At 36.1% G+C, this 24,763-nt stretch overlaps 1 protein-coding gene across 4 annotated transcripts in view; it reads left to right on the forward strand.

Annotated features, from left to right (window-relative positions):
• Nucleotides 1-24,763, forward strand: part of Mpp7 (MAGUK p55 scaffold protein 7) — a 235,856-nt gene that overhangs the window by 192,152 nt on the left and 18,941 nt on the right. For all 4 annotated transcript variants that reach the window (XM_076831406.1, XM_076831405.1, XM_076831408.1 and 1 more), the window contains one exon: nucleotides 13,135-13,305. In XM_076831406.1, coding sequence (XP_076687521.1) covers nucleotides 13,135-13,305 — 171 coding nt within the window. The remainder of the gene's footprint in view (nucleotides 1-13,134; nucleotides 13,306-24,763) is intronic.

Consider the following 24,763-nt stretch of genomic DNA (forward strand, 5'->3'; position numbering starts at 1 on the left):
ACGTATTTTTAAATGTCTTTATTAGTGCATTATAGTTATACGTAGGTTTGGGGTTCATTTTAGCATAATCATGCATGCATAGAATATAATAATTTGCTCTACTTCAGTCTTATCAAAATACTGCATCCATTAGATATGAAATTGTTCTGTTGGTGGAAAACCAATAGAATGTCAGAAATTCCATATTACTGTATGAAATAAGTTGTTTGAAAAGTCCAAATAGTATTTCAAGTCTGCAGACTAAAGACAGGAGCCCCTATCTTCTTCTTTCCCAGTCCCATGTCCTCTCTTGAGAAGTCTTTTTAGCTTTGGTTGGCAGTTTCTTCTGCTATGTACAAAATATAACTTTCTTGTGATGCTATTTCTGGATTTTTAAAAACTATTTCATTGAGTGCCTGTTATGTTTTAGACAGTGTAATGGGCACAGAGTTTCAACTGGGATCAAAGCAAATATCCTTCTTTCCTAGCACTTCCATATTGGGAATAGGGGTGGATACTAAATAAACAGGGGTGTATAACTAAATAAATTATATAATCCATTAATTGGGAGTAAGGGTGGATAACTAAATAAATTATATAATCCACTGGATAGTAATAAGTCCTAAGAAGAAAAGTAAAGCAGGAACAGAATAGTGAAAGAACTTTCAAATTTAAATAGGGTCATTGAACAAGGTCCCCCTGAGAAGGTCATGTTTGAGCAAAAACCTGAATGGAACGTCACAGGAAGCAGGCATGCCAGATAGCACAACAAGCATGTCCAGCAACCCTGAGGCAGGATGCCCATTGTACCTGGGGGTCTGTAAGGAGACCAACATGACCAGAACAGCATGAGCAACAGAGAATTGAAGTGGTTGAGGAAACACATGATTATGGTAAGGAGGGGCAGGTACTTTGTCTTTTACTCTTTGTGAAATAAGAAATAATTGAAGCGTTCTGAGAAGCAGAACATGACCTGACTTGAGTGTTTAAGGCTCACTCTGACTGATCTGTTGAGAATGTGTTGGAAGAGAGCAAGGGCAGGAACAGAGAGCTACCATGGTAAGTGAAGCCAGAAATTATTGTCCCCTTGAGCCAGGTTATCATAAGTGGAGGTGGTGAGAAGGTGTCATATTCTGAACAAAATTTTTAGATACCTCTCAGGGTGACATTGGCCAAATTATTATTATTTTTTTAAGAATCAAAAAAATTGTTTTTGTTGATGTTGTTTGTGGACATTTTATTTATTTATTTATTTATTTATTTATTTATTTATTTATTTATATGTGCTACTGAGAATCCATCCCAGTGCCTCACACATTCTAGGCAAGTGCTATACCACTGAGCCACAACCCCAGCCCCAAATTATATTGTTATATTGTGTGCATGTATGAATATGTAATAATAAATCCCATCATTATGTACAACTTCACTGCATCGATAAAAAAAACATGGAAAAAATTTTAGACATATTGGAGAACCAAGGATAAGTGTACCGTTTGAAAACTTAGGAAATTTAAGAATGGAGTTACTATTTCCTGAGATGGGAAGGACTGTGGAGGAGTGGATTGCAGTGAGGAAAGTTTAGGTTTTCTGTTTAGGATACATTGGGAATTGAAGCTGGAAAGAATAACCAGGGGAGTGTAGATACAGACAACAAAAGAACTTTACGTAGGAGGAAAACCAGGAATGTCATTATCTGGGAGCTAAGAAAAGGTAAAATTTCAAGGAGGAAAGAGTGAGAGATCAAACAAGATGAAGATGAGGACTGACAATAAACTTAGCAATGTGGAAGTTATTGGTGACCTTAGTGGACATTGTTGATAGCAGTTTGGTTGGATTCAAAGACATTTTCAAAAATCCAACACTTTGATAATAAAAACAAACTAAGAACAGAAGGGAACTTCCTTGACCTGACAAAGCATTTCTAAAGATTGGTTGACTTGCTTTTAATCAGGGAGGTCTTTGTTCCTTCAAGACCTTCAACTAACTGGGCAAAGTCTATGCACATTGTGGATGGGACTCAGCTTTACTCATCCCATATTCCAATGTTACTGTCAATCGAGATACAAAAACATACAAAATAATGTTGACCAAATAAATGTCTGGACACCATGGCCCAATCAATGCAACACATAAATTGACCATCACTTTCACCTATAATACTTTAAAAATTATATCTGTGGTAATTGTTGCATTGGAGAAAAAAAACTTTCCTTTGGAGATGTGGTATGTTTTATATAGCATGTCTTTCTCATAATTTAAACGGTGTAATTCAACAAGATGGAGTGGGCTTGTAACATTTTAGTCATTTACCACATAGCATATGAAGGAATCATAGTATTCTGGGATAGATACATCAGGTCCCAACAGACACCACCACTTTCCCAAATACATAGCAGTAACACTAGTTTTAAAGAATATCTGTATCAATCCTTGGCACATAATACTTTTGTCTGATCTTAGAGTAGCTCTGGAAAATAACCAAAGGAGTTCCTAGAAATTCAGCCTTCTCTTGAGATTTTTAGCAAGGATTCCTTAAGAGAATTTCTGAAGCTCTCACTTGTTTTAGGAACTTATCCTTGGCTTATTCACTTTCATACCTTGTATTTTCCAAAGAAGAAATAGAAGTGATCTACCTTAAAGACAGAATATCCTTGAACCAAAAAAATGGAACTGTCCAGGATATACTTGTAGAGCCCTTGACTACAGTGGATCTAAATCAAGCCAATAGCTCATGTAAGACATTTGATTATTTTCATTTAATTTAAATATTATAAAATCAAGCACAAAACAGCATATATAAATAGCCCTTGACCTGATGAGAGATGACATTTTTGAAAAATAAATGTCACATCAACATAATTTTATTTTTGAAAAAAATGACATTATGGCACTTCAAGATTTGAATGTTGATTTTCATAGGAATTGTAGTTTAAAAGCATAATTAATAAAGTTTCACTGTTGTAGAAGTACTCTCTGTAGTATGATTCTTATTGATATGTCATTTCTTGGAGGCTAAGGTTTGATTATTTATTTGAAGGAAGGGAAAAGCTCAGTGACTGGGTAATATAAGTTATATGTAGTCTGCATAAAATTTTGAAACATGAAGGTTAATAAGTAAATATACTGTATGTATGAATTGCAGAAATTTATATTTTTTTTGAAAATTATACTTTTAAAAGTTTAATCCCTACAAGTCAAGAGCTGCCGATAATGGAACGATTGTCATTTATAGATTGATTGGTTATTTATGTGTACATACTGTATTTGTGTATATGAATTATTAGAATTAATCCATGTTCCCCATCTTGGAAATTTTACTTAGCTTTGGTGAATGTTGTGTAGTTATGTGTTTTTGGTCTATGTGCGTGGTGTTGCTTACAAAGTGTAATTGCTTTGTGTAGTTGAATAGTCAGCTTTTAAAGATTCTCCTTTTTCTTACGGCAGAAAAAAATAGTCCATATGAAGAGTTACTATGTTTTTTTAACATTAGTAAGAATTGCACAATGTTTTATTCTGGTTAATTTTTATAGAAAATTTGTTCTAATCAATTCACAAAGCACAGCAAATCAAGCATCTGTTTTCTGACATTCTTTCTTACAAATGATTTCCTGAAAAGTGAATTTTTCTTTACTCCTGTCCTTGCTGGATTACTTCATGCATTCCTTTAAAACAAGATCAGTTTGGGGACTTATGAATGCTCAGACTGTTCATCTACTTAACCAAAGTGTTTAGCAAAAAGTTAAATAAAAACAAGAATTTTCATTTGCTGTTATTTCTTTTAAAGGTTATTATTTACCCATTCTCTACTTCTGCATTCTTTCCTAATCCTATTTCTCCTATATTTAAACACCATTGATTCTCAATAAGTTACATTACTGATTTCGTAAATCTACTAAAAATTCCCATTTACTACAACATCCAGTCATTTAGAAGATTGTTGGGTATGTAAGTACAGCTATGTCAGAATATCTCTAATACTTTAAAATTAAATTATTTTACAAAAATCATCTAGAGGCATTCTTTCCAAAGTTTTACAGGTTCTTTCTTGAATTAAAACAAACAAACAAAAAACAACTCTCCATAATGTAACATGTCTGAAATACTACTTGAAAATATTTTATTTTTCTGACAGGAGGAAGTCATTTCTGCTTAGAAAATTTGAGTTTTCAACTTAAAAAAACATTAAAATTTTAAACCCAGTTTTCTGTTCAGAATTATTATTTTTATGGAGTTTTATGTATACACACTGTATTTTCTCATAATTTTGAAAATGTAAATAAGAACTCATTTCTTTATGAGATGGCTATCAGAAAATAAAATTCTCATACAGCTTTTCTATTTTTAAGGTGATCCTTTGATGTACCTTGGAAAATAATTTTTTTAAAAAAAATGGTCTATGGTATCAGGAAAACTTTTTTTAACAAAAATATGTAATTTTTCCTTTGGAAACTGTAAATTGATATATTAACTTCTGTGGTTTTATCAGTTACTTTTTATTTTTAGTCTGAGATGAGCTGAGCAACTTTGAAACCTGTAAGATCCCAGAGGTGATTTTTTTTCCCTTTGTTCAAAAGCCTGTTTCTCCTTTTTACACAAAATTAGCATATGTATGACTGGTTAATAAGGTATTGATAGTGCATCACGGTTTTTTGGTAATTTTTTCCTAGCATTGATGATGAATTTAGAAACTGATTAATCTGGGCTCTTCAGATCCCATTAACATCTACAGTTGTGTATTGGCGTTTTTTTCCCCTCAGTTTCAGATTCCTCCCCAGATCTTTACTTGTCACTTTGAGATTGTTTTTAATTATCCTTCATTGTCTTTGTGATAATTTTATGATTGGCACCTTAGGGACAGCATTTCAGTAATTTTCTGTACAAAGCAGCTGCAGCTGCTTGAGAGGCTGAGGCAGGAAGAGAGTAAGTTCAAAGCCAGACTCAGCAACTTAGTGAAACCATCTCTAAATAAAAATTTTTAAAAGGGCTGGGGATGTGGCTCAGGGGTTAAGCGCCACTGAGTTCAATCTCTGGTACCAAAAAAAAAAAAAAAAAAAAAACACAACAACAACAAAAAATTTGTCTATGGTGATTTGCATCATTACAACAACGTTGGCATTATATTCAGAATATTTATTTTCATGAAAATGTTCATTTTGTTGTCAGGAAGGAAAGATTGTATAATTTTAAGCATCTTTGTTTTTATTAATATGTACATTTTTAAAAAAATTTTTAAAGTTTTTTTAAAGTTTTACTTTCCTTGTAATTAAGGCACCTATGAAACCAGTTAAATATTCGTTTGATCGAACTGTCCTGATTTTTAAGATGCAGACAATAATTCTCATAAATTTTTGACAGTACTCCCAATTTTTCAAAAAGAGATCTACATTTTAGTATATTGAAGATGAGAAAAAACAGTTCCAAAAATGTGTCTCCTTTTTGGAAATTAAGTAGGTTTCTTGACTATGTTCATACGAATAAAATATTTCTTAAAAAATTAGGAACTTTATTTCGCATGGATCTTTCTATAAGTTTCTAATATTGCATGTACCCGTGACCTATATTTGTTCTGATTTGAGAAAGTTTCATTAAGATATTTTTTTTCTCTTGCTATAAACATCTATAAAATCTAAACATATTAAAATCTTACTTAGACATTAGAAATGCACAGTATCTGATGTTACTAGACCAGGTTGGTTGTCTAAAAGAGATATAATCAAAGATCAAATCTGAATCCCGTTTGAAAAATTGCAGGTGGCTGCATAATAATTCAGTGTTTATTTTCTTTGAGTTAACAGAAAGTCAGGGCCACTTTTCTCCTATTCATATGTGTGATTTCTAAGGCCTTTAACTGCTGGTGAGCAACGTGGGCATATTTCCTTATAATATGATCATGTATTTTTCAATAAAATACCATGTTAAACTGCACAATCTATGAAAATGAGACTATTAAAACTAATAAATATTTATTACATTTTAAATTTACATTGAAGTTACTTATTTGTGGGCATCAAAGAATATGATAATTTGTGATTTAAAAAATTTCACATTAGTTTTATTAGTTTGGTTTTAAGTATTCAGAACTTAATTTTTTGTGTGAAATTGCTGGTTCTGTTTTCCCTGATCTTTAATTCTTATACCATAGTTTCATTTTCTATAGGTTTCCATTGTTTTGCTGTCCTGTCTAGCTTTATATTTGAATTTATTGGCTATTTCTAACTATTTTGAACGGGGATACTTGTCTATTGCTATGATCATTCAAAACATAGGAGATGAAAACCTGCCTCCGAGACATAATCAAAGATATGTTGTATCATATGTTGGTATAACCACACAAATAAATCTGCCAATAATGGGCTTTATTTGTTTGTTTTTTCACATATGAACTCTGTTTTTGTGGTTTCTTTTCCAATTATAAAATCATAAAACATTGAAAATAAAATAATTGACCATAGCCTTTGCTACCCTGACCCAACCATTGTTTTTGTATTTTATTCTATATTTCTTTATTTATAACAATTTTCATATTCATAAAAAAACACATAAAGCAAGTATGATTATTGTATCCTATCCAGCTTTTTCCAGTTTTATTATACAAAATGCATTTCTATGGTGTTATATAGTTTTCTTTATATAATCTTAATGGCTTTAACCCTAGTTCTTTGAAGTATTTCATGATTTAATTAATCATTTCAATTCTTCTGCATATTTTGGCTTCTTCCAAGTTTTTTTTAAACTATTACTGCTAACATTTAAAATTATAAGATAGGTGTAACTTTATCTACAATATTGAAGCTTACTTTATTAACCGATTCTTAAGGTTAATATAAAGAATTATGAGTATGTAAGAATTAATACTCTTTTATGAATGTGTTACACAAATTCATTGTAATTAATCAGTTTTGAAAATAACCAAATCACAACTGCCCAGATATTTTTTTATTTGAAAAAAATGTGAAAGTCAAATCAGACGTTAGAATAGATGCAAAAAATCATATAGTATGGTCCCATGTTGTGAAAACAACTTAAATTACAAGTGTTTGAGAATAATTGTTGTACCCTCTAGCAGATTGGGGGCTTTGTGAGGTGGGATACACGCTTACATATTCTTTGTAATTTATACACTATCTGAATATAGAGCAATATAAAAAATTACTTAACTGTATTTAGAAGCTGTCTTTTCCCCCAGAGAAAAAAAATATGTTTTTAATTCCTAAATTAAACTTCTGTCCCTCTTTCATAAATTTTCCCCATAAATTATTTTATAAAATCACAGAAGGCTCATCATTTTTTTCTGTGATGCATCTGTGTATGGCCTTTTAAACATTCTTCTTCACTTCATCATTTGCTACTTTAAAGCAAAGGCGTGGCATGCATTTTTTTTTTTATTATACTGAAAGATCTACTTAAACATGTGGATCATTATATCTACTGCATAGGGTTGCTGTGAGAACTAAATAAATCCACATAAACTAGATAAACTAATCCACATAATATTCTTTTGAGCAGAGCATGACATCTAGCAAGTTCTCAATAAATATCAATGACTACCACACTAATATTGTTTTTCTGGTACTGATGTTACTAATAAGAGAATAAGCTCAACTTAGACCAAGAATCACCTTTTTATGTCATGACATAATAAGTAATCTGTTCAGTAAAAGATAAATATCAACAAAATTAGTAAAAGGCTTGCTCAGTATTTCTTGGACCACTGATTAATTATTTAAAAAAACATAAAGTTAAAACCATACTTTAGAGGCTTGATCTCATGATTATATTTGATTAAATCCAGATGGGAGTAAAATAATTAAGCATAAATCCATGCAAACCATTTTTTAAAACTTCAGAAATTTTAGGGGAATATTTGTCAGTCTTAAGAGTAGGAAAGTTGTTAAAACAGTAGAAGAAATCAGAAGAAAAGAAATATACAGTTTCAATCACAAAACCATTTTAAATTTCTTTATGATTAGTGAAAAGTTATAATTAAAAACCTTAAGACAAAGAGCTTATTTGTTAAAATTTCTGTGTATTTATGAAGACCATAATCAAAACATAATCAAAATGTATTAACCAACAGTATATAGAAGAAATAAGAACTGTTAAGTAATAAACATGAAAATGTTCAACCCTGAAACCAGTTAAAATAACAATGATGTGCACTTTTTTACTTGTCAGATTTAAAGAAGTGAATAGAAGTTCTTTTAGGAAAGAATGGTGAAGTGGGTAACTGAGTACTGCTGGTGGAAATGGCAGTGGAGATGCATCTGGACAAGATCTAGCTAGCTTCAGCAGTGACACGTACAGCTATGTACACGGATATTGTTGGAGTCTGTTTCAGATAGCAAGATGCTTTAATGGACCCCTTTATAGTTTTTTTTTTTTAACTTTAAGCATAGCTATACAATTAAATGATGAATAAACTAGTCATCAAACATTATATCTACTGGAAAATATTAGCCAAGTAATATCTCCTTGTGGTCAGGGGACAACCTGCAGCTGAATTCTCATTCCAAAGTCACTTTGCTGTTTTAACGAAGTGGTCCTGATATTCCTTTCAGAAACACAAATCTGTAGCAGCTGTGGGTAAGCTCCCTGGAAAAAAAATCTGTCCATAAAAATGTTGAGCCAATTATAAATTACAAAAATGTGAAATATAAGGAAAACATATTTTGTGTAAAACTGGTTCCCTTCCCTGTCAGTGCTCCTTTCCCATTTTTTCTCTTTTAAAGACTTTTGCTAAGACTTTTGTACTGAAAATTGACTGAAATTAAGTAGGCTCTAGGTTATTTATTCATAGAGCTAAAAGGCTTTTCTGTTCACTCTAAGTTCACAGTTTGGCGGCTCCTTTTTAGTAAGAGAAACAAGATGTAAAGGTAAGAAATTATTAATGTCCCTTTCTCACATACAGTTTAATTTCCTTTATGCATAGACTTGACCAAGGTGCACTGACACATCACTCATTATTTTAGTGAAGATTGAAAATTAGAGACTCTGAATTGTCAAGAAAGGCATGCCAAGTGCATTGTCACCTCTGACTACCCAGGAGGACAGATTCTAGAAAAATCGCCTTTTTTCTTTTAATCTGTAAAATAATCAGAAATGAGGACTCCAGGTTTATGACTTTTATTAAATCCTTTGTTCTAGCCATGTTATTGGTCATTCTGTGCTGGGAATTTTTTTTGTTTTCTTACTCTGTGTATGCATATATACTTGCATACACATGTGTGTCTGTATATGTGCACATGTGTGTGTGTGTGAATGATGTGGGTGAGTAAATATATCATATGTATGTGGAGCAGTGAAGTAAACAAAAGATATGAGTAAGGAAGACAGAAGGGAAGGATGCTGTTTCAATTTAGGTGTGATAACAAAAATAACATGCATTGCTAGGAAAAAAATCTTTGTTTTTTTAAAAAAATGAAAGAATAGTTTAAAATGCCTTACTATTAAATAAAGTACTTTAGATATTTTTAACTAACTAATTAATTAATTTGCTGGAGATTAAACCCATGGCCTTGTGCATACTAAGCATGCACTCTACCACTTAGCCGTAACCCAGCCCTGATTAGCATATTTAAATCAGGCTTCCATTTTAATATTGTCTCTTTTATAATATTAGCCAATTTTAGAATAATTAATCTGTCTCCGAAAGTACTTTTCCCCTTCTCTCTAGAGTCTGAACTATGGGAATACAGGGAATACATGTTCCTGCCTTCAAGGTATTTTCAAGTAGTTGGAGACATAATCAAGCATCAGCCTGTTGCTAACATGTGGAAGCATTTACCATAGACTGGGGACTGGCTCAGATGCTCTATCTGAACAATTTAATCTGTAACCACCTGAGAGGTAGATCCTGCTGTTATTTGCGTTTTAAAGTAGAGAAAATGAGTCTTAGAGAAGTTTTCTGAAGCTCCCCAAGATACACAGCCGCTGGTAAGTCGGTGGCAGAGACCACTTCATGTGCAGAATGCCCATCTCCAGCCTTTGTTCCTAACACTCAGTGACTCTCCTGCGCTCAGAGAGTCCTGTAGCCATCTGACCATCTTTGCTCCTGTTTTGTCAAATAAGTATATGGGTCAAGGCACTGAAGCTTCATTCAGAACCTTTGTGTACCCACTTGATTTGAAGTCCCTACTGAAAAGCTGGGCAGGTATGAGTCTAAGAGTGACAGTCACCAGGGACATCTGTGCCTAGGAGAGGGAGCAGGCCTGGATGACCCCCAGAGTTCCTTCCAGCTCCAAGGTGTTTACAAAGTGTTCTGTCCTTTGTTCTGTGTGTGAATTTTAACTCTTGTGAAAACATCGAATATGTCATGCTTGCTTTGTTGATTAAGGTGAAACAGGAACGACAAGGTTTTGGTTACTGCCTTTTCTAATTACTTCAATTCTGGAAATGTTTATCAAGCATCTCTTCTGTACAAAGCCCTCCACTGCACCAAACCATCCCATGGAACATGGTCTCCATCTTTTGATGTCTGTCAGCACAACCTCACATAGAAATCTGATCATCATCTCTTTTCCCCACTCTCTCTTCCAACTGTTTATGATGAAAGTTAAAAGCTTCAATGAATCGTAATTAGATAAATACTTGCTCTGAAATTTAGGATTTAGCTGTGATTCACTGATCAGAAAAAAATTCAAGTTTTACTTTTGGACTTTGTTTGCTTTGGATGAAACATTTATGTTTTAGTTATGTCTATTCCTGTGCTAAAAGTTTGTAGTGACTTAAGGAAAACCCTCCTTCTATACAAAGAATAATTGTGAGGGAATTTGTAGTTTTACCTGCTTATCTATAATTGCTTCTCAGGAGGCAAGAACCATGGGAACCTGAAATTAGAACACTGTGAAATGCCCATATTTGACCTTTTCTAACTAGAATAGCTAATGTGTAATTTTTGTACTAAATTGTAAATCCTGTTATTCTGAATTCCATTCTTGAGTCAGCAGTCACAAGTGACAGAGTTAGGGGTAACTGGTGGGTTGGGATAACTAGAGGCTGCAAATTAGGAAGAGACCCGTGTCTGAGAGCGACTGGACTAGCACATGGGAGTCATTGTAAGCATCTCACCACCTCTTTTGCTATTGTAAAGACCACCTATAGAAGGGATCCTTTTTCTGGGTTCTCACAAATCTTTCCCAGTGTCCTAGGAAACAAGAGGAACAGTACTTCCTTGGGCCCTTCCATTTTCTCAGCACGGGGGATTTTGAAAGTCACACATCTTGGTCCATCCCAGAACCAAGATCATGCATTTTGCTTCCTCCTATTTTGTGGCTGGGTTTCATGACTGGGGAGGTATGCTTCTCCTCTTTACCTCTGTAAGGGACCTTAAGAGACTTTCTTCCTCATTTCAAATCCTTCACAAGTAATTATTTTCCTGAAATAATCCAAGGATCCCCTCAACTCAGAGCAACTCTTAGAGAGCCACAGAAATACATTATCTGAGCAAATTTTATTAGTCTGTTCTTAATATTTTGACAAATTTTTGTTACACTCTGAATCCATAAGGAGAGTCATACAACTACATGTTTCAATATTAATTAGTTGGCATCCTATTAATTTGTAAACCCAATGGCAATAATTATTCACTTCCTTTATATCCCCCCAAATTCATTTAGATCAATTATGTCATTTTTACATTTTGTTTTTAAAAATCTGTATTTAAAAAAAAGTCTTCTATTTTTCTAGTTTGATGAATATTCTTTTTAAATAAAATATATTTTTATACATTTAAACGTATGAAATCTAATTTTCCCTTACTAATGCTATGGAGCTGATGTAGAATACATATAATGTTTCAATAAACGAAGTATTTTCTCTCTCCTTAAAGTCTGGATTTTGAGAGATATCGAGTTGGTTAGTTATAGAGTTCATTGCACATTGTAGTGCATTCTTGAATAGTATGTGTGATGATTATCACATATCTAGAAAAGAAATAAAACGGACTCATGTGACAGCATGAAGAGTAAACAGAATGAAATTGGCATTAACTAAGAAAAGGAACTTTAGCTGAAATATTTAAGTCCCAGCTGGGGAAAGATAAAGCACACATGAAATTTTTTAAGTGTTTAAAAATTATTTTAGGGGCTAGGGCTGGATCTCAGCAGTAGAGCACTCGCCTAGCACGTGCGAGGTGCTGGATTTGATCCTCAGCACCACATAAAAAGAAATAAAATAAAGATATAAAAAATTTATTTTAGTAAAACATCATATGGAAAGGGGAAATGCACTACCTTGGTCATTGAATGGGCAAAGATATGTGACTTCCAAATGTCATATGACCTATTATTTTAGTAAAACGTCATATGACCTATCCTGAAACTTACTTCATTTTGTGTGCTTCACATCATAGATGCATAGAGTTTCTATTGGAAGCTCAGTCATTTACTCCATCCCGCTAGAATCACATTATCGTTAAATGACTTGCTTAGGACTGACCTGTTCTTAACTGAGCCTGATTCTTCCGTCATCCTGATTTGTGCATAGGCATATTCAACACTGTGCTTTCCCTAATTCGGTTTTGTTTTTTATTTAATGATAGATGCTGTCTGTGCCACAGGTATGTTGTTAGGTTTTTACTCAGAATATCTTTTTTTTTCTTACTATACTGCATGAAAGAGTTTGTCATTTATGTTTTTAAATGCTTGTTTAGGATTTTTAACTTTCTCTTATGAAATGTGTTCACCAGTAAGTCCATAATAAATAATCTTTGTGATTTCTGGCTTTTTTTGCTTCATTGTACAGTTATTCTATTCACTGATTTCTGAAAAGGGCTCTTCATGATTTAGAACCAAATGAAATTTATATTATTATTGCTACATAAGTAAATGCTAGATATTCCTCTTATAGATTTTCTATTTTGATGAAATTGCTTAGTATCTAAGTTGTTTCCCTTACTAAATGCACTTGTAACAATTACAGTAATTAAAATTCGACACAACTTGGAAGAATATTTTTTGTTTTGTTTTGGGTCTTTGTGGTGCCTGGGGATCAAACACAGTGCCTCGCACATACTGGGCATACACTCTACCTCAAGCTACCCCAACTTTGAAGGTTTTGTTTTGTTTTTTGGGGGGTTTTCTTTTTTAGTTATTACATATGTTATTACACATTATATATGTACATATATATATACATATATTTTTTTATTTGCAGCTGGTTTTAGAAGAAGTTTTCGTCTTAGTAGAAAAGATAAGAAAACAAATAAATCCATGTATGAATGCAAGAAGAGCGATCAATATGATACAGCAGACGTACCCACATATGAAGAAGTGACACCATATCGGCGACAAACTAATGAGAAATACAGACTTGTTGTCTTGGTTGGTAAGTGTTTTTGAAAGTAATTCTGCAAAAATGTGCAAAATAATAAACATTTAACTTTGAAGTGTATCATAGTTGACATTTACAAGCTAAAAATCCCATCTTCAACAGTCTTTGCTTAGTCTCTAAAATGAAATCTTTTTAGTCTTTCATACTTAACATGCCATTCAGAGACTTTTAAGGCTTCTATGAGGATTAGTCCTGGCATACTGGGGAAGCCTCTCTGGGAGAGGGGATAGCAGACCCCACTGCAATAATAGATGTATCAGAGTAACTAAATAATAGAAATGAATATTTCAAAATATAATGCAAGTTATTTTCCATTCATTTTGAGCAGTCACCATGGTAGAAGGTTCTTACAGCTTTTAGAGAACTTCAGCAAAGCAAATTATTATCACAGAGTTCTAGGGTATTCCAAGCAGGGCTGTCAGTTAATAAAAGTGCCTCGAGATGTAGTAAGTGCATGCTGGTCTTTCTGCTCACATTAACATTCTCGCATCTATCTTGTCCAGTTTCACAGACATCCCAGCCTTGTGCTGTTCCACCCCACCTCCACTGTGTTTCTTTAAAAATGTGGTGAGAACCATGTCAGTTTCCAGGATCCAAGCCAATAATTTTGGAAAAGTTTTTATAATAAAGGAGCATGGTGTCTCTTGTTAATTGGCTTTTTATAAATTCAAAATGACAGTTACAGGGAAGAGAATAAATGGAAAGCTAAGGAATTGCCCCATCTCAGTAAGGTGAAGGACTTTGAAAGGTTACAACCCAGATGGTGGTGAATCTTGGGAAATGATGCAGTTGCTCACTTCTAATGGCACTGGAAGTGATCATTAGCACCATCAGGCATTAACTCCAAGGAAATTCCAATTTTTCTTTATTAGCAGTATCCAAATCTCCTCACCTGAACCTCCCTACACCACACCTCTCTAAGTATTGATGTTAGGTAGAACTCACAGCGTCTGAACTTCTAGCCCTGATAGTCACGCTGATGAGTAAGAGTATACCATGACTCACATGGTGCTGGTGGTCATGGATAAATCCAGTGGTCCCTCGTTGGCCTTCTGCCTGTCTCCCTCTCTTTGTCCCCACTGTGCCCCTCCCTCGTGGCACTGATCCCTGCAGCATCTCTTTTGTTCCCATTGCCTCTCCTTCTCAGCCCAGAGGAGACCCATTGTAATAAAGGGGCAGAGATAACACGATAGTGTAACACACTTCATTGCCCTAACATCAAGGTGACCCCTAGGCATGTGGTGCAGGCCTGTAATCCCAGCTACTCAGGAGGCTGAGCAGGAGGATCACAAGTTTGAGGTCAGGTGGGTAACTTATCGAGATGTCTCAGAATAAAAAAAGTTTGTGATGTAGCTGACTGATAAAATGTCCCTGGGTTCAGGCCCCAGCACTGGTGGAAAAAAAAAAATGACCATCACTTCTTAAAGTTAGGAAAGTAACTCCTTTCCATAGGAGATCTGATTAAAATAGGAATTTTACCTTCCCCCCCCCACCCCCCGTAAGTGCTAACAATAAAAATCCTTTCCTTAGGGGTGAGAAAGGGTAGGTGGATGAGGCTAAACTATGAGTCTGAATACCCAGGTAATAATGAAAGGAAGTCATTGTCTGAAACAGATATAGTGGTTGATGGCTATGGAAAAGAAATAGCCAACCCCTAGACTCTTACAAAGGAAAAGCGGGTTACAGAATGCAGTCATCCTGTGTGTGGGACCTGCTCGTTGTGTTCTGCCCCAGGGTACAGATGAATGTAGTTCAGCACCCCTTTCTACAGTCCCCATAGAGTATAAAGAGGAAGGATGCTGTGTTACCAGCTATCCAACACCAAAACAAAATACTTGGGCTAATTTATAAAGAGAAAAGCTCATTTTGGCTCATGGTTTTGAGTGTCAACATGATTCTACAAGGAATCTTACACCTGACCTCATGTGGTAGGTTGCAGCCAGAGCACAGGCACACTGAAAATCTTATGAAAAATTATCCTCAGGCCATGTATATAAAGTGTATATGAAACATCAAGGAATTTCATTTGACCCCATCACTTTGAGCCTGTGGTAAGGCTCAAGAGCAGGAAGTGGAACAAAACTGCTTACCTCATCATCAGGAAATCAGAGAGAGAGAAGGAGAAAGGGACCAAGTTCCCAGTATTCCCCCTGGGGGTTGTATACCTCCAGTGACCTAAGGACCTCCCATCATGCTCCAGTTCTCAAGGGCTCTAGACTTTTAACATGTGGACCTTGTGGGGGACATTTAAGATCCTAATCGTGGCAAATGCCAAAGGAAAATAAAGCTGTTATTGAGCTGCAGTAGGTGCCAGAGTCCTAACCAGGCATCATTAACTGGGGATAAAACACAAGGGAATCACCATCTGAGCTACTAAGTTCAGAAACCCTGCCATTGTCCTTGATTTCTCACACCTACTGTCACTGGAATGCCAATAGCAAATACATTAGATCTTCCAATATTGCCTCACAGTCCCTGAGGCTCTGGTTATATTTTTCGGGTACTTTGTTCCTTCTTTTTTCAAATTCAATAGTGTCTATTGGTCTATCTCCAGAATCCCCAACTCTTTCTATTATCATTTTGGTATTTAGTCCCCCAAGTCAATTTTCTCCTTCGCATATTGATTTCTATCTGTTGTTAAATTACCAATTAATTCCTTTTCATGGTTGCTGTTGGTCTGCCCAGGATTTCGTTTTTCTGACAGTTACAAGTGTGTTTATCTTTAGCTCATGGGGCTGAGTTAGACTGATGCTTTATTGTTTTGTACTCTAGCTTCAGAGACATCTTGGGGATGTCAACTGTTTGTTTGTTTGTTTGTTTCTTGAGAATTGATCGCCTTTATCTTGTTCTTTATATGTTGCATATTTTCTATATCTTGTATGTTTTAAACGTTGCATTTTACTGACTGGGAGTGTTGTTATCCCTCCCCCCGCACACACACACACACACACACAAAAAAAAAAAAAAAAAAAAAAAAACATGGGCTGCTTTGTAGGCTGCACCAGTGAATTCCTAAAGTATTCTCAGCTGATTTCCCTGGTCTTACCCTCTGGTGTCTGCTCACACTTGCAGCAGCCCACCCGGGGTGACCCTCTTAGTCACCAAGAAAGGTTAGGTTAGGAAAGGTCAGCTTCCAGTGTCTGCCTTGGGTGTGTTCCCTGCATGTGGCACTTGGGTTAGTCAGAGACATGCACAGTGGTTCACACTGAGTTCATTTCTCAAAGCCTTCATTGTCCTGCTCTGGATTCATGACATTGGTACCCAGCCCAGGGGTAAGCCCAGAACCTTTGTGGAGACTGATCTGCTCTGAGTTTCTTCGTGAAGACCACCACTGCTCCCCTCTGCAGCTTTGAGATGGGGCCTCATCATGTTTAGGCAAGGCCCAAGGTAGGAAGAAAAAGTAAAATAGGAATTGCCCCCACTTGGGCGATCACCTGTCACATCTAGTTCCTCTCATCATCTGGCTGCTTTCATTTACATTTTAGAGTACTAAGGTTATTGTGTGTTACTCTTCATCCAGAGAGTTTGGTTATATTCAGTGGAGAGATAGTTGGGCTCCCTACCACTGTGGCACCAGAGCTCCCTAAATCTAATCTCACAGGCACAACCTGGCCTCTCTCTCTGGTGTACTTCAGTCAGCATCCTCAGACTTGAGCAATGAGCCCCAGTACTCATGTCTCCCGTTAAGAGTTTATCACAATGTCATCCCAAATACCTTTGGAGGTTAAAAAAAATTACCCCAGAAACAGATCAAACTTTCCATTGTCAGCCCCAAGTTGCACAGTAACCTGAGGTATTTTGGCTTCTGCTCTATATGAATGCTGTTGTCAAGATCCGCAATCGTTGAACTAAAACTCTGCTGGCTGAGACCTTGAGCAAATAGGTCAATTTATTCCTGTGCACTTCAGTTGCCCTATTTACCCTTGCCTTTCAGTTCTCTGGGTTCCTGGCACTTGAATTCTGAGCTGAATATGGACTCTGCTTTTTGGGCAGATGCCAGACCTTTCTAACAGACAAATCATCTCCCTCTTCTCACTAACTTTTTATTTCCAGCAGGATCCTAAAGCTTTGTTTTCTGTCCCGTGGTGTCAGCCCTGCTGCCATGACTGCCCTTCCTCGGCCTTCTGCTGGCAGTTCTTAACATGCTGACTTGAGCCCCGATCCTCGGTGGAGATGCACTCTTGATCTTCTGGTGGGAGCTTCACCCTCAGGATGTTCCTAAGCCAGAACTAGATGTAGCTTCTCCCAAGGGCAGATCAGGAAGGGCTCATCTTTCCTTGCCATGTGTCTCTCCTCCACTCCTGTATCCTCACTCTGCAGATTCTTCTGGGCCTTGAGTAAATAGCAATTCAATTACTTCGGTAACAACCTATTCTGTCTTTTGTTGCTTTTTACCACTTAGCAGGTTTCTTTACTACTAAGATCTAGCTATACTGTTTCACCACCCTCTCCTGTTTCTGGATCCTTTCTAACAGTCCCCCTGAGTTTTTAAGTTTTTAGTTTCTCAAGTGGGGCCTTTCCTTCTCCAAGATGTGGAATGCCATTAGCTAAAGGCTATGCATATATTATTGCCTTCAGTCCTCAATAGACAGTGTAGTAAATACTTTTATGCACCCATTTTTACAGATGGAGAAATAAAGTACAGAGAGAAGTAATAAGTAATCTGCCTCAGGTTCCACAGCTGTTAAGCTGTGGTGTGATCAGACCCAACCAGCTGCAGACCAGAATCCACTTGTTTTTGTTTTTGTTTTCTTGTACCAGGTGATTTAGTCAGCTTTTTTGCTCCTGTGACTGAAAGACCCAACTAGAACAACTGTAGAGGAGGAAAGGTTTGTTCAGGGGCTCATGGTTTCTGAGGTTTTAGTCCATAGAAAGTCAGCTCTATTCCTTGGGGGCTCAAGTTGAGGCAGAACATAGAACCATCCTTGCAGAAGACTGTGGTAGAGGGAACCAGCTCAAGTGATGATGAGAAAGCAGAGAGAGAGAGATTCCACTGTCCATGTACAAAATATATACCCCATAGCCATGCTCTCAATGGACCCCTTCCTCCAACCACACCCCACCTGCCTCCAGTTACCACTCAGTTAATCCCACTAGGGATTAATTCACTGATTAGGTAAAGGCTATGACTCAATCATTTCTCCTCCAAAGCTTGTTGCATTGTCTCACATATGAGCTTTTGGGGGACACCATATCTAAACACAACACCAGAGATTGAACCCAGGGTCACTTAACCATTGATCCATATCCCCAGCCTTTTTTTTTTATTATTATTATTTTATTTTGAGACAGCATCTCACGAAGTTACCTCTGACTTCACTAAATTGCTAAGGCCACCTTTGAACTTGCTATCCTCCTGCCTCAGCTTTTTGAGCTGCTGGGATTACAGGGATGCACTGCTGTACCCAGCTAAAACCCTCTCCTGTCACTATGGAGTATGGCTTCCAATCTGTAACATCAAGGATATGCTTTACCTCCATGCTATATCCAAATATTTTATTTTTCTTTTTTCCTCTTTGACTTAGGGTCCATCCATTATTTTTCCTGACAAATACCTCCTCATTTTGTGAACATTGGATCTGAGTCCTCCAAAAGCATCTATCAGTCCCCTAAATCCAGCCCCCTTCACTACCCTCAGATTCTCCACTGCAGCCCCCAGGTTGGTGCAGCAGGCTTGCCAGGCTCTTCTCCCTCACATTCCATTCTGCATACTACCTAGGGGGAGCCCCTTATTGCACACATTACTGTTTCACTGTCCCTCTTTACAGCTCACTGATGAATTTCTCAAGTATTCTAGGCTGGTTTTCCTGGGCTTTCCCTATCAAATCTGCAGCCCACTTGGGATAATTCTCCTGATATCAAGGAAGGTTCTGTTTGTGCCAGAGCTATTTGATCTGTCTTCAGAGTTGAGAACTTACCTCTTAGTTGTTTTTTGATAGCCACAGACAGAGGCAGCCTTGGAGAATACACCAAGGAAAGAGCCCTACTAACTTTCCCCTCTGACTTCCAGCCCCTACTCCAGGGCTTCTCAGACTGTATGTAACATGCATTCCAGTCACCTAGGGATCTTACTGATACGCAGTTTCTTGCTAGTCTGAGATGTGGTCTGAGAGTTTATGTTTCTGACAAGTTTCCAGATGCTGCTGGCCCCCTTAGTGAGGCAGTGCATTGAGCTTTTCACCTGTCGCTACTGGTGATAATGCAAGTGCCACAAGGCACTAGCACTGTGCACACAGCGGGTGAAAAAGCCTCATTGCTATGGTCCAGCAATGTGTTTAAGTGGGTTCAGTTGCCATTAACTTCTTTGGTGAGTCTTTTCAAACTGGCTGCCGATTATTTTGACCTTTTGGGGGGTATCACCTTTCAGTTTTGTGCTCTCTCGTGCCTGTGTTACGATGATGGCTAAAACTTTGGGTTTTATCCTAATCTGTTCATAATTTTCTTGGTGATATTTTGGGTTTGCTTTGCCTGTTTTGATCAATTGATTCATTATTATTTTTAGCTTTTCTTTTGAAAGCCCTGAAGGAAAAATAACAAACTCTTTAGCCCCATTTTGGAGCAGTGGCTGATATAATGGAGTATTCAAATTGATAACAGTCACCTTGCAACAGAACAGATGAAGAATATTAATCTTATTCTTTTTGTCACATCATATTACTTATCATACCTGGGGAATAGTATATATCTTGTGTCTATGAAGAATTAAGAGAATGATGTAAAATGTTATGTTCATGTAAACTTCTTAGGAATGTTTCTATTTATGGAAGACTTGTAAACCTGCCAAAATGCCTGTACAGGTGGAGGCTTGCACATCTCCCCTGGTGCCACTGAGGAGCCTCAGAGTGTGTCCTTCCACTCCCGTCCACTCTGTGGCCTTCCATGCAAAATGAAAGTGGAATCTGGTGACTGCTCAGGATAGCTTTATGAAACTGTCCTTCCAGAGTGTTCCCTTTAATTAGATTTCTTCCATATAGTCACTGCTCAGAAAACCTTTCTGCTGTGTGTCTGGCATCTTTGATGTAGCAGAAGTTTAGTTTGTTGCCTGAGGAAATCTGCATCTGTGAGGCAAGGTAGCATAGAAGGAAAGAAACAGGCCTTTGGGGGCCTTACAGGCAGAGCCCCAATTCTCTTGTGCCCGATCATGTGACACCAGTGTCATTCACATTCTCTCTGTCCTTCAGTTTCTCCATCTGAAAAGTACCAATGATAAGAACACTTGCTTTCTAGACTTGAGGGTGAAACCCAATAATCTTTGCAAAGACTAAAACCAATTCCTAGCAGCTAGTAAGGTTTTAATAAAAAGCAGTTCTTTATATTATCTAAAAATACTAGCAAGATAAACATGAAATCAAGTGTGAGCAGGCTCTAGCTGACTTTGATCTTCAGTGTTCAAAACTCATTTAGCAGTTTATCATCTGAAATAAGTAAGCAAGCAGGGGATACATGTTTTGGAAGCTCTATCTTGCTCTTGAGTTGACTGTTTACTTTCATGATCTTGTAAAAAAAAAATTGTATACTTAGGATATATTTCCATGACATCTACAGCAGAAATATATCCAGTCTGTCTCTACCCAGTGGTTTCAAAGCCATTGGGAGTAATGATATTTGCCTTGAAACTATTAAATGAACATCATTGGGGAGGTACATACTGTTTTCTTTATATTATTACTATAATACTGCATAATTTTTATTCTTGGATCTTATGTTGAAGAAATAAAGATAGACCAAGTTGTTACTGTGGCATCATCATGGCATCAGAAGACTTTGAACTTTGATTAGAAGCATTTAATCTTCCCTTCATTTTGTAAATGTATGATTCCTGAGGCACATTTTAGCCATAAAACATGTCCATGATAGTTTTCTGTTAAATATTCTGCTTTTTATTTTCTAAAAAGTGTTGTGAAAACTGTCAGGCATTTAGTATGTTTTCCTACACTGACAAATTTTATCTTTAGTAAAATCTGACTTTTTTCAAAGTGAAGTAATAAAGTCAAATAATGAGGGGGTGCTGGGGAGAGGAGCAGGAAGAAAGTCTTGGTGTTAAAAAGCTACTAAAACACTTTTTGTGGTCTAAGCCAAAACTAGGGCTGAAATTCATCTTGTGGATATTCAGACAATTTGCGACTTGTTCTGTCTGGTTATAAGAGGAAACTAATAATAAATCTTTCCGTATATTTCACATTTCTAACTTGAGCATTAAGTACTGTTCTGCCCTCCTTTTGTGCTGGATCTTACATGCTGCCTGAAGACTGCTTTTCAGAGGTCATTTGAATAAATAGACATTTATAAGACTGTCATCGTTTTTCCATAAAACGATGATGTAACACAGTCTCCCACATAAAGCAGAGACGAAAAGTACTCTCTCAGAACTAAACGTGAAGGTTAATAGACGTCTTAGAATTTTCATTGCTTTTGTTGAACTTCCATTGAAGGCTTGTAGGAATTAGTCTGCTCTGGAGGATTTTATGTAGATAACCATAAAACCAAAAGTCATAATTAAATTTATGAGTGTGTGATGCATTTAAAATTATAATCCTTGTCTAGAAGAGGCAAATATGCTCTTCATTAGAATCACAGTTGGCTTTTGATGCCATTGGTCTTTTTATACTCAGGCTTAATTTCTGGGCCTAAGTCATGGTGCTGTTCATTCAGCTGGTTTTCACAGAAGACTGACTGCCAGCCTTTGCTCTGGACACGTGGGCTCCTTAGTGAACACCACAAGCATTCTTGCCTTTGAGCCATTTACATTCTAATGGGAGAAGATAGACCAAAACCATATTTGTAATAAATTAATGATAATGATAGAGCCACTTCTATAGCTGTTAGAAGGTGGTAAGTGCTGTAGAGGAAATGATAGGACAGCCGGTTATGGAGGAATTCGGATTTTGGAACCAGGACATGATAGATTTTGATTCAGGATTCCTGTTGCCCTGCTGAAAGGTTACATTCAGAGCAGGTTCTGAAGGAAGGTACTCAAGCCCTCTTCTACTTAGCTAAGGAAGATGGGCATGATTGTATCTTGACCTTTTAATTTTATTCTCCCTTTTACCATAGTTCTGAGATAGAGGCACATACTTAAGCCAGTCTCTGTAAGTCTGGGGCAAATAGCTGGTATGGAAAAAATGATGCTCTTTCAGAAAGCTTTCTGCTCCCTTTTTGTGTCCTTTTTTCCTTCTTTTCTGGACACTAGCATTACAAACTGATGCTTCATTATTAACATTTTTCTCCCATTTGAATGCAACAGAAGCAAGGAAATCTGAATTTCTATCAAGGCTTCTTAGAACAGCCAAGTAGCTATACTTTTTATAGAGTTCGATTCCAAAGGAACTTTAAATTTAGTTTTATAAACAGACTTGTCACTCTAAAATGCAATAATCCAGCCACCCACTAATATGATAATTCTAAGACTGGGTCAAATGTACTAGCATGTGTGGTTTTCTTTTTAATGCCTAGAGCAACCAGATAGTAGTGCTACAATATGATAAGTAGACTATAACACATGTCTGATCTGAGGGATACCTAGAGATTTTGTTTGATTTATCTTGTAGTAAATCAAATGAATAAGAATGCTTTTTCAGGTAACAAGGCAGTTTGAATATTTATTGCAGACTCTAGTAATTCTTCTACTTTTCTCTGGATTGTAAGAGCAACAAGTCTGGCCAATATCATAAAAATGTCTATAGGGAACTGTGGAAGCATTTTCATGTGATGCAGTACAGATACACTGGAGGTGAGCACATAATAAAACCTACATTGATGTCAGTAGCCTTCCATATAATGTGCTATTTTTATGTTTACAACAAGATATACAAAGATCCTAAGATCTGAATAGTATTTTGTCAGAGCAACAGATACTTAAACCCTTGAGTTGTTCAATTCAGTACTCACCAGCCATCAGAAAAACTATGCCTAAATTCTAAGCCAGACATTTACAAATAAAAAATACTTTATACTCATTGTTTGTAGACAGCATGTCATTTGAAATATATATAACATACATAAATATATATCTCACATTTCATTGATTACAATAAAAGTATTTTCACAATAGTAATATAATAATTGCTATTCTAGCAAATACTTATTCATTCACTTATGGTCTGCATGAACATATTAATATGTAGGTGATTGAAGCTCCAAAGTACAATGCCACAGGCATGGCCTGAGACATTATTTTCTTTCATGTAAGAATGGTGAACAATATTTTAAAGCCCTCTCAGTGCACTTAACAGTAGTTTGAAAGTACTTGTCTAGGTACAGGTTTTATTGCCTCAGTGCTTTTTATACTCACTCACCTTTTTCAATGTCTGTTTCAAATTCAGGAAGTAGATCTCTTTGGGCACCATATTACAGAATGAAAAACACATCATCTATGAATTAACTTTGAAAGTGTATTGTGCCAGAATTCTAATAAAAATATCCACCCCTAGCATTTGCTACAAATAATAAGCACTTACACATATTTGTGGTATGAAAAGATAAAAATCTGAAATAAAAATACTTAACCTCTTGTAATGACAATAATGTCAGCTGATTTAGGGGGTCCTTTGTGGAAAAGGTGTCATGTGTCTAAATTACCTTTCTACATAAGTGAAATCTGAGAATTTGTATATGATTTCTTAACTTTTTAAGATAAAAATGAATGTTTGCAGGTTGTTAACAGTAACTGTTTCCTTAAATGTAAAATTTAAAGGGAACTTTACCAGCATCATTTTATTGACACTTTAAGTGGGCTATATTTCTTTGACTAAAATGAACTTTTTTTTTAATAAATTCACATTTGACACATTTGCCCACTTTCAATAAGGAGTTATAATTAAGTTGAAATCATCAGCATTCTTTTGAAAAGATCATAGAGTAAAAAAAAAAGGACACAAAATTTTTGAGCAAACAGAAAGTCTTTTTAATACTACCTAAGCCACATTCCAGATGTGTGACCTTCTGAAAATTACCTAACCTTTTGTTGTCTCGGTTTTCTCATCTGTGAAACAAGGATAATGATAGCTTTCTTTTAGGGAGGTTTTGAAGATTAGTAATGGTGTATGAAACTATGTAACACATGCCTGCCACATGAAAGGGCCTCACCTTGTCCTTGTCATCCTCATCATCATTCCAAAGCCTGCTGTCTGCACTTTAAAGATGTGCTCTGTAGATTCTCTCCTCTGCTTCGCTTTGTCATTAGCAAGTGCAGTTGAAAACAAACTAAAATCTATTTAGCTGTGTATATATAAATGTATTTCACCTATTGTAAAAAAAAATGTTATGTACTGAAGGGTGAATTGAAGCCATCCCATTGAGGAGTCATATGAATAAACCTCAGTTTAGATCCTTAAATTGCGTGCAGTGTAAATAGCCTTTGTATTCTGTATACAAAATTGCCTACTAAAATTGTTGCAAAAAATGAGAACCTAACCACAGAAGGGGGATACGGAACAGGAATGTTGCATCCTTT

The sequence above is a fragment of the Callospermophilus lateralis genome, chromosome 13, assembly GCF_048772815.1.
Source record: "Callospermophilus lateralis isolate mCalLat2 chromosome 13, mCalLat2.hap1, whole genome shotgun sequence".
Classification (NCBI taxonomy): Eukaryota; Metazoa; Chordata; class Mammalia; order Rodentia; family Sciuridae; genus Callospermophilus; species Callospermophilus lateralis.